This window comes from Mauremys mutica, chromosome 4, assembly GCF_020497125.1.
Source record: "Mauremys mutica isolate MM-2020 ecotype Southern chromosome 4, ASM2049712v1, whole genome shotgun sequence".
Taxonomy (NCBI): Eukaryota; Metazoa; Chordata; order Testudines; family Geoemydidae; genus Mauremys; species Mauremys mutica.
Genome location: NC_059075.1, coordinates 107197881 through 107212989, shown reverse-complemented (window position 1 = coordinate 107212989; position 15109 = coordinate 107197881). Strand labels below are relative to the sequence as shown.

At 38.1% G+C, this 15109-nt stretch overlaps 1 protein-coding gene across 1 annotated transcript in view; it reads left to right on the top strand.

Annotated features, from left to right (window-relative positions):
- Nucleotides 1-15109, top strand: part of KCNQ1 (potassium voltage-gated channel subfamily Q member 1) — a 551524-nt gene that overhangs the window by 191726 nt on the left and 344689 nt on the right. The window contains exons 7-10 of the mRNA XM_045016478.1: nucleotides 5213-5323; nucleotides 7210-7305; nucleotides 8428-8556; nucleotides 12944-13082. Of these exons, the coding sequence (XP_044872413.1) occupies nucleotides 5213-5323; nucleotides 7210-7305; nucleotides 8428-8556; nucleotides 12944-13082 (475 nt within the window). The remainder of the gene's footprint in view (nucleotides 1-5212; nucleotides 5324-7209; nucleotides 7306-8427; nucleotides 8557-12943; nucleotides 13083-15109) is intronic.

The following is a 15109-nucleotide window of genomic DNA, read 5'->3' as shown; positions in this document are numbered from 1 at the left end:
TCAGGCTTTTTCAAGACGACTTAAGAAACATTCCACTCCTGAAGAAGTACTGAAGTTTGTTTGTGAAAATAAGCTTCCAGACAGTTTTCCAAACATTTTTATAGCTCTATGCATTCTTTTAACTTTGCCAGTTTCCGTAGCTAGTAGGGAACATAGCTTCTCAAAGTTAAAATTGATAAAAACATATCTGCGTTCAACAGTGGTGCAAGAGAGACTTGTTGGACTTGCCATAATGTCAACAGAGCATGAAATATCTGGAAAACTGGATCTAAAAGAACTAATGACTGAATTTTCAAAACTTAAAACAAGAAAAGTCATGTTTTAAGAGCACATAATGTTTTTTATTTAGAGTGTTTTATAAATACAAGTTAAAGTTCATTGAAGAGTTTTCTTATTTCTTTCTATATTGGAAATGGTGATAATGGCAGTTAAAGCAGGATAGTGTAATGGATGATTTTGGATTTGTAATAATAAAAATTATAATTAAATTTTTAATGCGTTTTTATTTGAAATTGGACTGAAATATCATCTAGCTGTCGTGTACAAATCTATTTTGAAAATTTCATGTCTCTATTTTATCTGATTTCCGAAACATTGGTTGGACAGATGGACCGACAGACAAACCGAATAATTAAGCCTCTGTTTAAAAAAAAAAGTTTAAAAAACATTAAAAGAAAAAAAGGGGCAAAATGTTTCCCAGTTTACGAAAAACGTCAGCCTAGATCTGCTCTTGGTTCGCCTAGGTCACTAAAATCTCGGATTTTCATTTGGACTTTGTTACCCCAGGAGTAGTAATTTTCTAAGCATCCTAAATGGAGGGCTGAGTTGCAAGAAAGAATAGACTACTGAGTAGCTGCAGGCAGGGGGCGACAGAGACAGAAGGGCTGCTATGCTCTGCCCACCCTTGAGGAGGCTGAACCTTCTACGTTAATTTTTAAAGTTTTGTTGTTTTAAATTATGAATACAATTAAAAGAAATGTTGAAACAAAAATTCATTGCAAACTGAAAAATTGAAACATTTCATTTTGAAAATATTGAAACGTTTTGAGGGTTCAAGGCATATTTTAGGGTCTCCCCAAAAAATGAACTGTTTGGTAAAAATCAACATGAATTCATAAAACTATTTGGTCGTTAAATATGCACTTTTTTTATTACAAAATTGTTTGAAAAGGTTTTGTCCAGTTATTGTCTTTAGGGATAAGTGGTTTTGATAAGTGGTTTGTGAAGGTTTAAAGTTTCAGAAGCACTGATACATCTTAAAAGAGCAGTTGGTAGGCACTCAGATGATGATGTTGGGTTGATTTGGGGCTTGTTTAGTTTTGGCTTTGGGTTTTTTTGGTGCTTTGCAGTTGGAATTTTGGGAAAACCACAACCCTGGCAAGACTGCGTTTGTGTATGTTGGGACGAGCCATTATTCTGTTCTAACAAAGCTCAGATTGTTGCTCTTGCACTGGTAAAGAGAGTTGAAGACCTGTGAGAATTTTAATTGCTCTTTTAGGCTGAATTTATATCTACTGAGCTGTTGTTGTTGTTGTTTGTTGTTGTATTAAATTCCATTATTTCTGCAGCGCACAGGAGAAAGCCTTGACTTCCTGTAAATAATGACTTGGAGAACTGACATAATATGTTACTTACTGCACTAAGTACTTAACAGAAACAACAGTAATGCCTCATTAATGTTTTTTAATATAGCTAAATGGCTTTGACTTTTTAATTTTAAGGTAGTTAATCATCAGTATTGAGAAAAGCTTTTATATTGTACACAGTGTTTTAGTAAATGGAAAGCAGATATTCCATTGTAGGATTTCAAAGTGCAGTATAAATATCAATGAATCAAGCTTCAAAACATCCTGTGAGGTAATTAACTATAATGATCATTGTTTTGCAGAATGGGAAACTGAGGCACAAGGCAATTAAAGTACTTGCCCTAGATCACAGGAAATCTATGGCAGAGGTGGACATGCAATGTAGTCCCTTGGCTTTTATCCTTCCTTCAATAATTGGAAACAGCATCCTGAGAGTTTGGGAAGAAAAACAGTGAACTGAAACTGAATTTCTTTGCTAAGATTTTTTAAAATGGGGCTACATCTGTTAGTTGTAATTTGCTTTTGCTATCTAATTTTTCAGTTCAAATATGCATGTACTCATTGATAAATGAGGTACCTTTTGACTATGGTGATAGCTACTCAATTTGTGAGGTCCTGTGAGGAATTAAACCCCCAAATTAGTATTAAGATAAAGAAAAATATTTTTTACTCTGTAAGTGTTGCTTTAATAGCTTTTTTTAATTCAGATTGATGAAATTAAACCATTGTGTGAACAGGGATTTTTGCTTATTTACTTGCTAATTTGCTTGACTGCAGATTACAGAGTTAGAACTAATTTGCTTTGAAATTTAAGATGGGATGTGTGAATCTCTGTACTTATAATTAAGCCATAGACTTCTTCAGTTCCACATCTACATTAAAAAATATTTTTATTTGTTTTGTTACGGGATTTTAAAATTAGAACTTTATAAAATGGTCAATGGCTTTGTCTAGTTCATGATCAAAAGATCTTGTGATCATCTTAATGAAAGTGACATAATTCATCTAGACCATTTGATATTTTTGAACTGCTACACAGATCGCTGACAATCAGCTATGTTGGGTTATTGTTCTGCTGAGTCTGTTGGATTTTTTTTTCTTCATGACATCTGCTGAGTTGGGATAAAACCCCTGATTTTCATAAGAGATTCCTAATCAAGCCCAATTAGGTGAAAGGCCTACCAAGGTTGCCAACTTTCTAATCGAACAAACCCAAACACCCTTGCCCCACCCCTTCCCCAAGGCCACGCCTCTATCCCTGCCCTTCTGAGGCCCCGCCCCTCACTCTCCCTCACCCTCACTCACTTTCACTGGGCTGGGGCAGGGGGTTGGCTCTAGGCTGAGGGGCTTGGAGCATGAGAGAGGGCTCCGAGCTGAGGCAGGGGGTTGGGAGTTCAGGCTCTAGGAGGGAGTTTGGGTGCGGGAGGGACTCAGGGCTGGGGCTTTGGGCTCTGGGGTGGGCCAAGGATGAGAGTTTTGCGATACAGGAGGGCCTAGGGCGAGGGCCAAGGGGTTGGAGTGAGGGAAGGGGTGCAGAATGGAGTGCGGGCTCTGGGAGGGAGTTTGGGTGCTGGAGGGGGCTCAGGGCTAGGACAGAGGGTTGGGGTGCAGGAGAGGGTGGGGGAAGTGTGCAGAGACCCCCTGGCTAAGGAGCCTGCCTTAGACCCACTGCGCCACCAACTGGACTTTTAGCAGCCTAATATCTCCCAGATTGCTTTCAATAGCCATTGGGAGATCGATGCTGATTACAGCAGACTCCCGGCCAATCCGGGAGGGTTGGCAACCCTACTTATAACTCTGATGGGAAGTACCTTATTCATGGAACTTCACTACAAAAGGAGCTACTAAGGAGAGGCATGGCCACGAAAAGTGGCAACAGGAGCTGACTCAGTGTCCTTGCCTGTACCACCACAGCTCTAGCAGCCTTGTCTCAATTGTAAGATTATTACATGAATGTTAGCTTCATTTTGGCTCTGAGTCCCACACAGTTTTCCAAAGGATGATGCTGGCAGACTGATTTGTGTTCCTGAGAGAGACTCTAGAAAAAGTCTACAATTAACTTATTTTGTACCTATTAAAATTACTTTGATGTATTTCTTACCTGAGGATTTTTCTCTGAGACTGCAAATGTGCTTGAAAACATTCTTTATTAAAGAGAAGAATTGTTATCTGTTTATACATCCTTGCTCAGAGAGAGATGCTTTAGTCCAAGTTTTAACATTGATCAGTTCCTCCCATTAGCATATGCCCTCAATACTGGCTTTATCCAATTGGATATTAGGAACTTATCGACTGAACTTAACTAAGTCAGTCTTTCCTGTGAAGCAATGTAATTACGCCTGAGATAATGCCAGATCCTCAGGCCCTAAGTTAGCAGCAGAGCAGGTCTCGGTCGGTCTACCAATAACAGTGCTATAAAACTAACAAGCTGACAGTTATTCAAACATTGCCTTTTCTTTTAATATCATATTACAATACCAGTTTTGAGCGAACAAAGTGTAATTCACACACTGCCAGGAGGTGGATATAAATATTTTCTGCAGTTGAAAAATGTGCTAATTTGTATTTTTACCATGAGTTTTTAAAAACAAGCCTGGTTCCCGTAGTTGATTTCAACAAAATTTGTGAGTGCTCAGCAAGAGGAGCTAGAGTGCTCAGAACTTTTAATAATCAAGCAACTTATGCTAGAATGAAAATTATACTGAGCATTTTTATATATTTATACAGTATAATGTAATTATGCAGATACTACTCTGAACTTTGTTTAACTGTGTAATGTTGGACAGTTACAGGCTTATGCTAAGACCTTTAACTCTCTGTATCCATTTATTCTATCAAAATTAACACAACAGCATCTAACCTGCTTAGGTCCTTTTGAAAATCCCACTGAGACTCTATCTGCATTATTAAGCAACTAAATACTTTTGACAATCTGGCCCAAGGTCCTTGCCCGTCTTTGATGTTACTCCTTTTACAAGACAGGAGTAACCTGATGGATGCATAACAGCAATCACATTAATGCAAGCTGACTGGGCTTTTGCATTCAAATTTTTCTTTGGCATTATCTTTTTATAGAATTTTTTCCAAAAACAAGAATTTTCACAAAAGAAGAGCTTCAGTTTTGAAAAATCCTACAATGGGTGACTAAGCTAATCAATTAAACATGTCAATGCAACCTTTCTTCCCCTTCCCCCAAAAAACAAAACAAAAAGCCTTGAAAATGAAAAAATGAAAACAACCTCCTCGAAATAGCAAACACACACCAAGAAATAGCATAGAGAGAGAGAAGAAAAAACTGAAGAACAGACTAAACTCTCATCAAGTTTCCATCCATATTTTTTTAAAATGAAAAATTTCAAATGAAAACAAAATGGTTTTTCAGAAATTTTCATTTTTTAAAAAAATTATACTTTCTTACATTTATTCTGTGTGGAAAAACTTTTGATCAGCACTACAATTTAATGGCAACATAGTATAGTTCTTAATATAAATAAATGCTTTGTGCGAAATACAGACTTGTGCATAATTTTGCATCTTTGATTGTAATCAACTGAATATTCATGTCAAAAAATGAATGAAAGCTATGTTAATATTTTCTGTAATGCCATATGTACTTCTTTTTACAGGTGACTGTTACAACTATTGGTTATGGGGATAAGGTACCTCAGACGTGGATAGGAAAGACCATTGCATCTTGTTTTTCCGTGTTTGCTATCTCATTTTTTGCCCTTCCTGCGGTAGGTTCTCTTATGGGTTATTTTCCTGACAGTTTGTTCTTAAATGAATTAATGGACCATTGAATCTTTTATGAATATTTTCAACTTGCCAACATGTTTTTAAAATATCAAAAGTAGCTAAAAATACTTTTTGTGTTTCCTTATTCATTTTATACAGTGTTCTATTTGGTGCAGTCTACATTTGCTAGAGTTCTCTCTGAAACAGGTTTTTAGCCTGAAAATGAAAGTTTAAATGAGAATACCTTTCTCTTCAGGTTTTAGAGGCGTATAATACATTAAATTCACATGGTAATCATTTTTGTGAGTGCACTAATGCTGATGTTCTAGTTTTTTAAAGCCCCAATGCATCAAAAGCACTTCAGCATGTGCTTAAGTGTCATTGATGGCAATGGGTTTAAATACTGTGCTGAATAGGGATGAATTTAAGCATGTGCTTTGCTGAAACGGGAGATTTAAACCTTTATTAGAATATGCATAGAAGTGTTTTAACAGGTATAAACTTGCATTGTTTTTGTCTGTTCTTTTCCATTCTTATCTTCACCTACCTTTCTACTACTCAGAAATGATCTTTGATAAATAAAATGAGTTGTAAAGCTATTTCTTTGATCCTGATTTTTTTCTGAATTTAATGTCTTCAGAGATGTTTTTAAAGTAATTATTCTGACGTCTTTATGTTCAAGAACATGCTTATAACTTGCCTGCCAGATTTCCCAGTTAGTTGTAGCTGTAAAATAAACTTATTTTCAGTGTTATTTTGATACAAAGGAGAAATAATTAATCTGTTTTTTTTGCTTAGGACAACTAACAAAAGTTAGGTGTTGTCCTCCTGGTAATAATAATTGGTTTATAATAAGCCTTGCATGCTTCTACCTTGTCCTAAGAACATGTTCAAAAAGAAATACTAATGTAGTTAAACAACTGGAATGGGTCTTTGGGTCTACTGCAAACCCTTAATCATTCCAATACTAAATGTAGCATGGTTCACTTGTTTAATAGTCATCGCCTCTGTGACCTCTGTTAAATGAATTTCAGAGAGAACAAAATGCATATCCTATTAATTTCTAACTGGAAGATTTGATGAGCGGCAGAGTTCAGTACAGTAAAGCCAAGGTAGCCAGCTGCCCTGTTGTCTTGCCTACACTGGCATAATTAGAACCCACTATTCTCTAGTGGTGCAGTTCCAGGTGTAACAGTGGTAGAGGCCATAGTGTAAACAGGTCTCAGTTGTTTTTACCACTGTGGTGTTAAACTTTACATTAAATGTCTCCACAGAGGAGGTGATAACTAAACAAGTGAACTGGACTACGCTTACTTTTGGAACGGTTTACTAGACCTCATATATTAATTGCTCTTGTGTCAAGTCAGATGACATGGCGGTAAACTCAGCTGAGTCCTGAAAACACTTCAGCTTCCACCATTGCTACCACTGGTGGAGAATGATAGGCCCCAATTTTCCTACTATAGATGCATCCAAAAAGCTTGCTTATGACTTAATAATACATGGACTTCTCATCACACTGAAGGGCTAGGCAAATCAGGGTAAAGACACTCTTTCAGATTTGACCTTCATCTGCACAAGCATTTATGTGGTTTTCAGGCTGTGAAATACCATCTACACTTATTCTCTAGAGGGCTGATCCAAAGCCGAAAGATTCCCATTGACTTGTATGGGCTTTGAATCAGGCCACAAATGAACTAACATTTTAAGTTCCAAGAAGAAATACTAACCGAGACTGAAAACTACTGCATATTAAGTCATTTCCCCCGAATAATTAGCTATGTTGTTTATGATACCGAATAAAACTTTATTAATATGATGTAATTTGGCCAGAGTGTTGAAATGTTTTTTTCTAAATGTTAGATCTTTATTTTCTTTCTTCTCTTAGGGAATTCTCGGTTCAGGCTTTGCCCTGAAGGTACAACAGAAACAAAGACAGAAACACTTTAACCGTCAAATCCCAGCTGCTGCATCTCTCATTCAGGTACCTGGACTGCTATATTTTAAATGCATTTATTTTCTCCCTTTATTTCAGGCTGTGTGTGTGTTTTTTCAAAGCTGCCTGAAGGATTTGGACACCAAATTCCCATTTAAAAATTAATTGGGAATCCAGATCTCCTAGGTGACTCTGAAAATCCCATCCTTAAAGGGAAAATCATGACTAGAGCAATTGGAAATATTCTCCACAAAAGACAGTGCAAACAGTTCAGATCAGCTGTTTTAAATTTCTTGCAGAAAAATATCCTATGATGGTTGTTTGTTTGATACAAGAGTTGTTAGAGCTGATCACCAGTACTCTCATTTCATCTTGTAGCAACTACAAATTAGAGCTGTGCAGTTACCAAAATGTCTATCCTACAGAAAATTTTGCATTTTCAATAAAAAAACAAAAACAAATCAAAACCTATTACAAATTCAAACAAAAGGTCAGTTATGCAAAATTTTCCATGGGATGAACACTTTCAAAAAAATTCCAATTTGGAGGAACTAAAATGGAATTTTTCAAAAATTTCTGGTCTGAGCTCTCTGGGCTCCCAGGAAGCCAGCTCGCCTGGGGAGCCTGGGCAGCCTACCAGGTAGGTTGCCATGGAGATTGGGAGCTCCAGTTTCCAAGAGCCTTGCCAAGTGGACTGTTAGAGAGACAGCTTCTCAGGGATTTGATTCCTAGGAGGTCAGACAGATCATGAAGTCCCATTTTACAGATAGGGACCTGAAGCACAGGATAGGTTAAGTGATGTGCCCAACCAAGGTCATGCAGGGAGTCCGTGCAGAGCGGGGAATTCAACTGAGATTTCTTGAGTCCCAGCCCAGAGGGCTTCCTACCAGGCCATCCTTCCCTTTTCATGTTGTCCTGACCCTGCTTATAGAAAAGAAAAGATGTGGTTAAATAAAGAACATTTCTTCCCCTTTTTTCACACAATTTAAAATTAGATGGATTGAATTTACTAAATGAGGATTTTCCACAATGCCAAATGATAAATTACCCTTCATTTTTGAAGGAACCTGAACACATCAATAATTTCTCTTTAACTTTCAGGAAAATCACATTTTAGAAGCTCTAACAGTGAATCTATTGTAATAATTGTACTGCTAACATTTATTTTAGACTGCATGGAGGTGCTATGCAGCAGAAAACCCAGACTCTTCTACGTGGAAAATATACATAAGAAAACCTGCCAGAAATTATCATTTGATATCACCTAGTCCAAAATCAAAGAAATCAGTAATGGTATCGGTAAGTAACCCTGGTTTTCTTTCCCATTTTGGTTGTTCAGTGAATACAGTTGCTTGGTAATGAAATGGAATTTGCTCATTCTCCAGAGGCTATAAATTGTATTTGTATTATAGGATATTGCTTGATCTTAAAGTTTTGTTTTTTAAATGAACATTGGGATTTTCCAGATAGAAACATTTATATCTGTAGTTTACTTTGCTTCAATTCACTGGTTTGATTTTGATGGACATGAGAGTTTTGAGGGACACCACAGTGACATAACTCACTTATATCAACCAGTAATTGAATACAGGACACTGTGAAATAATGAGCAATGGGAAGATAAAGCGAGCACTTGCCCTTGCAATGGTAAAATACTGTGCTGCTCTCAAATATTATTCTTATGGCTCAATCTGCCCCACTGGTAATAATACAGTGTGTTTATATACAGTAGCCTTTCATGTCAAGTGATCTCAAATAATATATGTTCTTATACAAACACAACTGTGTATATACAGTATAATTAAAATAAATACCTGGTAGGTAGACTGAACTGTACTAGGCAGATAAAATTGAGTTCCACTTGATTTATATGATTTGGGTGTGTTGGATGAAACCTGAAAAAAACGAGGTCCTATTCGCTTTGACTCAGGCAAGAGTACCAAATTTCCAAAGAGCAGAGGCCCTCCTAAACTTGCATTATGCAACTTTCACACAGCTGCATTCGAATAATTGTGTCTGCAAATACCCATTTGTGTATCCGGCTACCCAGTTTGCATATTTGTTCTGACAGGCACAAGGGGGCTTCTGCTTGTTAAGGAATTGCCATTCATGGTCCCAGGGTACTACTTTATAAGAATTTTGTCTTTGTGTCCTTGGCTACAATGTCCTGTTCCCCCAACTTTGTGGAGTGTGCTAGTTAGCTGCCTCTTTCTCTCCCTCCACCCCAGAATTAGTTGCACCTCAGTGATATTCTATGTAAACGACTTGTAAAGCACTTCAGAATATTTTGCTATGAGAGGCACTTTGCAAATATACATTTATATTATGCATTACGTCACCCATTCTGGTTGCAGCTGTTTTACAGTGCGCTGCAGAAGTATGTAACAGGCTTGCCCAGGAAGTGAAAAAGAATAATGGGCCAGATCCTTACCTGGACTAAATAGGCATAGGTCAATTAATGTCAATAGAGCTATGTCTAATTGCAGCCGTTGAGGATCTGGCCCATCATAGCCATGAAACTGCAAGTGATTTATGTAGGCAGTATGGTAATCTTGTTTTACTTTCTGAAAAATTATTTTGATTTCCTTTCCTAATTTGCCTTTATCTTTATCAAGCCACTTTTGTCTAGTTTATAATAGCTGAATTAGGAGGGTACTATGATTCTTCAGCACAGAAGCCAGTACCTGTTTATTTTAAATGTGTTATCCAATAAAGTTTGTAACATACATAACTCATTGTTGAATTAGCAGGTTTTGTATTCATAATTCCAATATGTATGATCCTAGGAATTATCCTGTTTAAAAAACATCATCTTGCGAAATAAGATGTCAATGATAATGAGAATAACAATCTAATATTTGTAGTGCCTTTTCTTGAAGAATCCTAAACCACTCTGCATCCTTTTACTGAGGGAATTTTGCAAACTACATACTAGAGAGAAGCTGAAATCTCAACCTGAAATCAGCGCTTCTTCAGATTTCAGAGAGGGATTGGATTTCAGTCCTGACCTCCTGTCTCTACAGTTTTAGTTGCAGGTTAATTCTAAACTTGGACATGGTCTATTTTCAGGCTATGGTTCAGATGAAGCCAAAATCAAACCAGTGATTTTGTGAGATTTCTGTCATTTGTGACTGAGTGAAGTCTGACCAGAACAGCTAAAACCATCAAATTTGAACCCAAAACCTTTATGAAACCTAAACTGCATCTGAATACTGCTTATCTCCACTAAATATACAAAAGGTGAACACCAGTAGAAAAACTCAGATTCACATTTGGATCTGATTGTCAAAGTTCAAGAAGTTTCAGATCCAATGTTCTGTTTTTGATTTTTCTCTAATAATATATATTACACACACACACACAAATGTAGAAATTATTTAAGGTTGCAAAATCAAACACTAAAAACTCAGGAAATGCTAGAATTAAAATTGCTTGTGCAACCTTAATTCTGCACCCTTGCCAAGTATGTGGTATTATATAATTGTATGACCACATAATATTATTTCCATAGACCCCTGCCTGATTCAGTGCACAGGATGATGCTCAGTGAATGCAGCCAGGGTTGTGTATGAATGAATGAGGCTAAGAAGTGAAGTGTGGATTATGAGGCTTGGCTCAACAAACAAGAGTTGTGAAGGTTATAAACACCAGTTAGTAAAATGAGATATGTCTACAGCTCATCGTCTCCTGGCTTCTAGCCCAGTTCACCTTCCCATAGATAAAAGGGAATTTTGTTGGGAAAAGCAATGGGGAAAATTCATTTTGTCTGTGTCTTGCCTGTTTGATGGTTCCGTTCTATGCAGCATACTGAAGAAAGACTGTGAAGAGCATTCTCAGTGTGGGTGGAAGCTTGGATGATATAACAAGCCTTTGGCAAGCTCTGTTGATCAGAACAGACTGCTGGTGGCAATATTCAATATCTTGGAACTCTGCCAAATCTGAATGGATTTTTGTGCATACATCAAAAGGCACCTACTTGACCCCAGAACTACCCCTCTGCTAAATTTCAAACTTGTGCCATATACCACTGGAAGCATTAGAGTTCTATAAAAACTTACCTTGACTCTTAAAAAAAAAAAAACCCCACAGGGGAGATGTTAGGCAACCTTCATATATAGGAATAACATCTCAGCTTAAATACAGCTGTTTCTGAAGTGAAATGTGATCACCGTTTTAACAATGGAAAGTAACACAAACGTTGAGGACCATGAAGCATGTCCCCCGTGGTGTAGCATGGCACTGCAGTCAACTGGCCACAGTTTCCCTCCTGAGTTTTCAGTGACTTCCTTGGCCATCAGCATGGTTTCATTTGCTGAGGTGAGTTGGCCCTCCAGCTAAGTCACAAAAGTCCAGGCCTTCTAGGGTATTCAGAGTCTAAAGGAAAACACTAATCTTCCATCATGGATCTGTGCCAGGCACACGGTAGTCTCTGACCCTTCTTTTCCCAAGCTCAACTTCAAGCCCTCCTGGGCTCTGGTTAGTCCAGGGGTAGGCAATCTATGGCACACATGCCGAAGGCGGCACGCGAGCTGATTTTCAATGGCACTCACACTGCCCGGGTCCTGGCCACCGGTTTGGGGACTCCTAAAAATGTTAAAATGTATTACTGGCACGTGAAATCTTAAATTAGAGTGAACAAATGAAGACTCGGCACACCACTTCTGAAAGGTTGCCGACCCCTGGGTTAGTCCTTTAACAACAAGGCTCATTGCACCCTCTACCAGGGTGACAGCATAGAGGGAATCCATACCCACCTTCTATAATGAGTTCCAGGCCCTGGGAGCCCTAAATAAAAGGTCTTTCTGCTCCCTGTAGCCAGAGCCTGATTTACACCTTCTGTACCACTAGGAACAGCATCTTCAGCACCCCTCCTGCCTACAGCTGACCTTCATGTTTTCCTTAAAAAATTAAACATTTAACCCACTTTTAACTTTTAGGCACCTCTAGAACTCTGGCACCCCTAGGCATGTGCCTAATGTGTCTAATTGGAAATCCGGCCCTGCCTGTAACCACAAGCTGCCCTGCTTCTTCTTCACAGGCCTCTTATCCTCCCTGGGCTCAACCTTCTTTGCCCCTAAAACAGGGTGACCACAGCCCTCCTTCCTGGGGCTATGCTGTAATCCTTATTGGCTTTCCTGGCTTACCCTCATGGGGGTTCAGCTTCTGCTCCAGGGAGCCCTCCCTCTGAGTCTTCCTGGATTCTAGATTCGTGAGTGCTATTCCTCACTCCCTTCAATCATCTCCTGACTGAGCTCCATGCAGTTGTTCTATGAGCTGAGTGTTAGTCACCTGACTAAACACCTGGCCTCCATTCCCAGCTTGACAGCTGATTCTCCCATAGAACACTTTTCCTTAAAGGGCCACACCTTAGAACAGGGTTTTGCTGATCCAGGCCCTGCTGACCTTAAAGGTGAAAGGCTACAGGTGGGAAATGAAAGAGAGTACTATAATCCAACTGAAACTGGAAGGAGAATTCAGGTGGGCAGACTGCATTTACTCAGCTTAGAATTTGGCCAGGACACCAGGATTAATATCCTACTCTTGTGAACATTGTCATGGGAGTTTTTAATGAAAACAAATGGTCAGATCCCCTCTGTGGTTAATCTAATCAAGTAAATTTCACTATTGAGGAGGCACTCCTAGTGTGTGTTCTTACAAGAGATCTAATTTGTGTTCATATTTTTAGGTGAAGAAGAAGTTTAAGACTGAGAAGGACAATGGACCTTCTTCTCCAGATAAAATGTTAACTGTTCCACATATCACTTATGACCACGTGATGGATGATAGGAAGTCTGACTTTAATATTGATGCATATGAAAATTCTGGTAAGAAATTCCTTTATAACATACATTAAAATACTGGGCTATGGATTAATTACACAAAGGATCCAAATTATGATGGTTAAAAGCGTGTATGTGTAGGGGAGAGGGGATTGTGGTACTACCTCCTCTCTCCCCTTTCTTAGGAGTCCAAACAAGGATTATTTTCTGTTTGGCTTTGGCCACTGGCTAGTCTGGATGAGGTCTAATAGCTCTCCTCATGAAAATGCGCCACTGCAAATAGGAGAAACCTTCAACCTTGGCCTATCTGGCAGGAGAGCTAAATTCTCTGCAACTGATGCCAGAGCCACCTGGTACTTAAGTCAATAGGAGGTACTATAGTTGGCCACCAACTCATCCTCCTCATCCCCTCTTGAGGTCCCTTCCAGTCCTACGATTCTATGATCTCTTCCCAGCCTAATTCAAATAAGCCATATCCACAGTATGCTTACACCCAAACTTTAAACAATGACCCATGGCTGCTCTTGAAATCTGGTTTGTCACTGCAAACCATGTATGCCCTCTTCCCCTCCTGGGGTTGGTTTTGGAGTTAGAAAGCTATTACTTCAAGTTCATATAATGTAGTATTATAATAATATAATTTAGCTATTATATATAGCACTTTTCATAAATACAGATGGTCTTCTGTGTAATTCATCAGTGTAGATTTCTTTTGTGAGATGGAGCCATACAGAAGGAGAACGGAACCTGTTTTATAGTCCTGTTGCAATTAGAATCTTGTTGCTTTTAAAGTTACACTGTAAATTCATCAGTTATTTTACATATGATTTCTTTTTAAAGTTACTAGCATATTGTATTAAAAGCTGTTAACTTCTGTGTTTTAATTCTGGCAAAAAGAATGTTAACTGAAGCAAATGAGGTATAATTTTTAAAGGTACATTTTACAGATCATATAGATTTTTAAGCTCTTAAATTTTTTATTTAGAGAGTTGGCTGACTTTGTTTAAATTTAATGGTCATTAAAATGAGGAGGAGATTGCAGTGTTTATTGAAACCAGGCATATTTTAGTTCAGGCAGGAAGTCTAATGTCCTTATGTCATTCTGGTGCACGACAGTCCTGATCCGTATCTTCCTTGCTTTTTCATTCCTCCTGGGCTTCTCCTGAGTAACAATTGCCACTTATACTCTGTTGTGCCAAACGCTATTGTAATTAGCAGGTGAACAAGGATAAAGTTGACTCTGTGGATCAACCATTGAGAAATATCTTCCTGCAAAACAGCACAGTGTGAGAGCTTTATGAATGCCTACATTTGCCAGGTCCCATCTTTGAAATTTTTGAGTCTCTAAATCTACTAAGGAGTCATATGATATGACTAGTGCCCCATCAGTATCAACACTTCAGCTGTCAATCAAAAGTTTTCCTCTTATTTCTTCTGACACTTATTTTCTCTCCTTTTTATCTGTGTTCCGTCCTCTCAAAACTCTTACAAGTATACAGGACAAACAGGAATGTTCAAGTGGCTTGGTAAGTTGAGGAAAATAATTTTATATACAGCATGCCAGACTTTGACATTTAACATAATTTGCAGTGCTCTTGTATGTGTCTAGTAGCTTGCTATAATCCCTTCACTACACAAGACACCGTGCCAGACAAAAATGTGCATTCTCACACATCTGTTCACAATCACAATATAATTAAAAAGCAGAATATCATGATGCTCTTTCATAAAATACTTGTTTATTAAGTGGCAGACACCCTCCATTCCATTGCATATTCATAACCAAGTTATACGCCTTTCTAAAGATGACCAAACAACCAGTGATTGAACCCAGACCATTTCCTAAACAAATAATGGGGCACCGGCAAAAATTCCAGGCACAACCTCCTATGTCATTCATACAAAAATGCATGTGTGAGTGTTGCATCTATAAAAATGCATCAGCGAAGATGGATGTGCCCTTAAAAATTAAATAATCCACTTTATCTTTTTTACAGAAAATAGCTGCGTTCTGGATTCTTTGTCCCTTTAAGTCATTATGTCAGTGTGCTTTTTCTAAGTATGCTCATGGT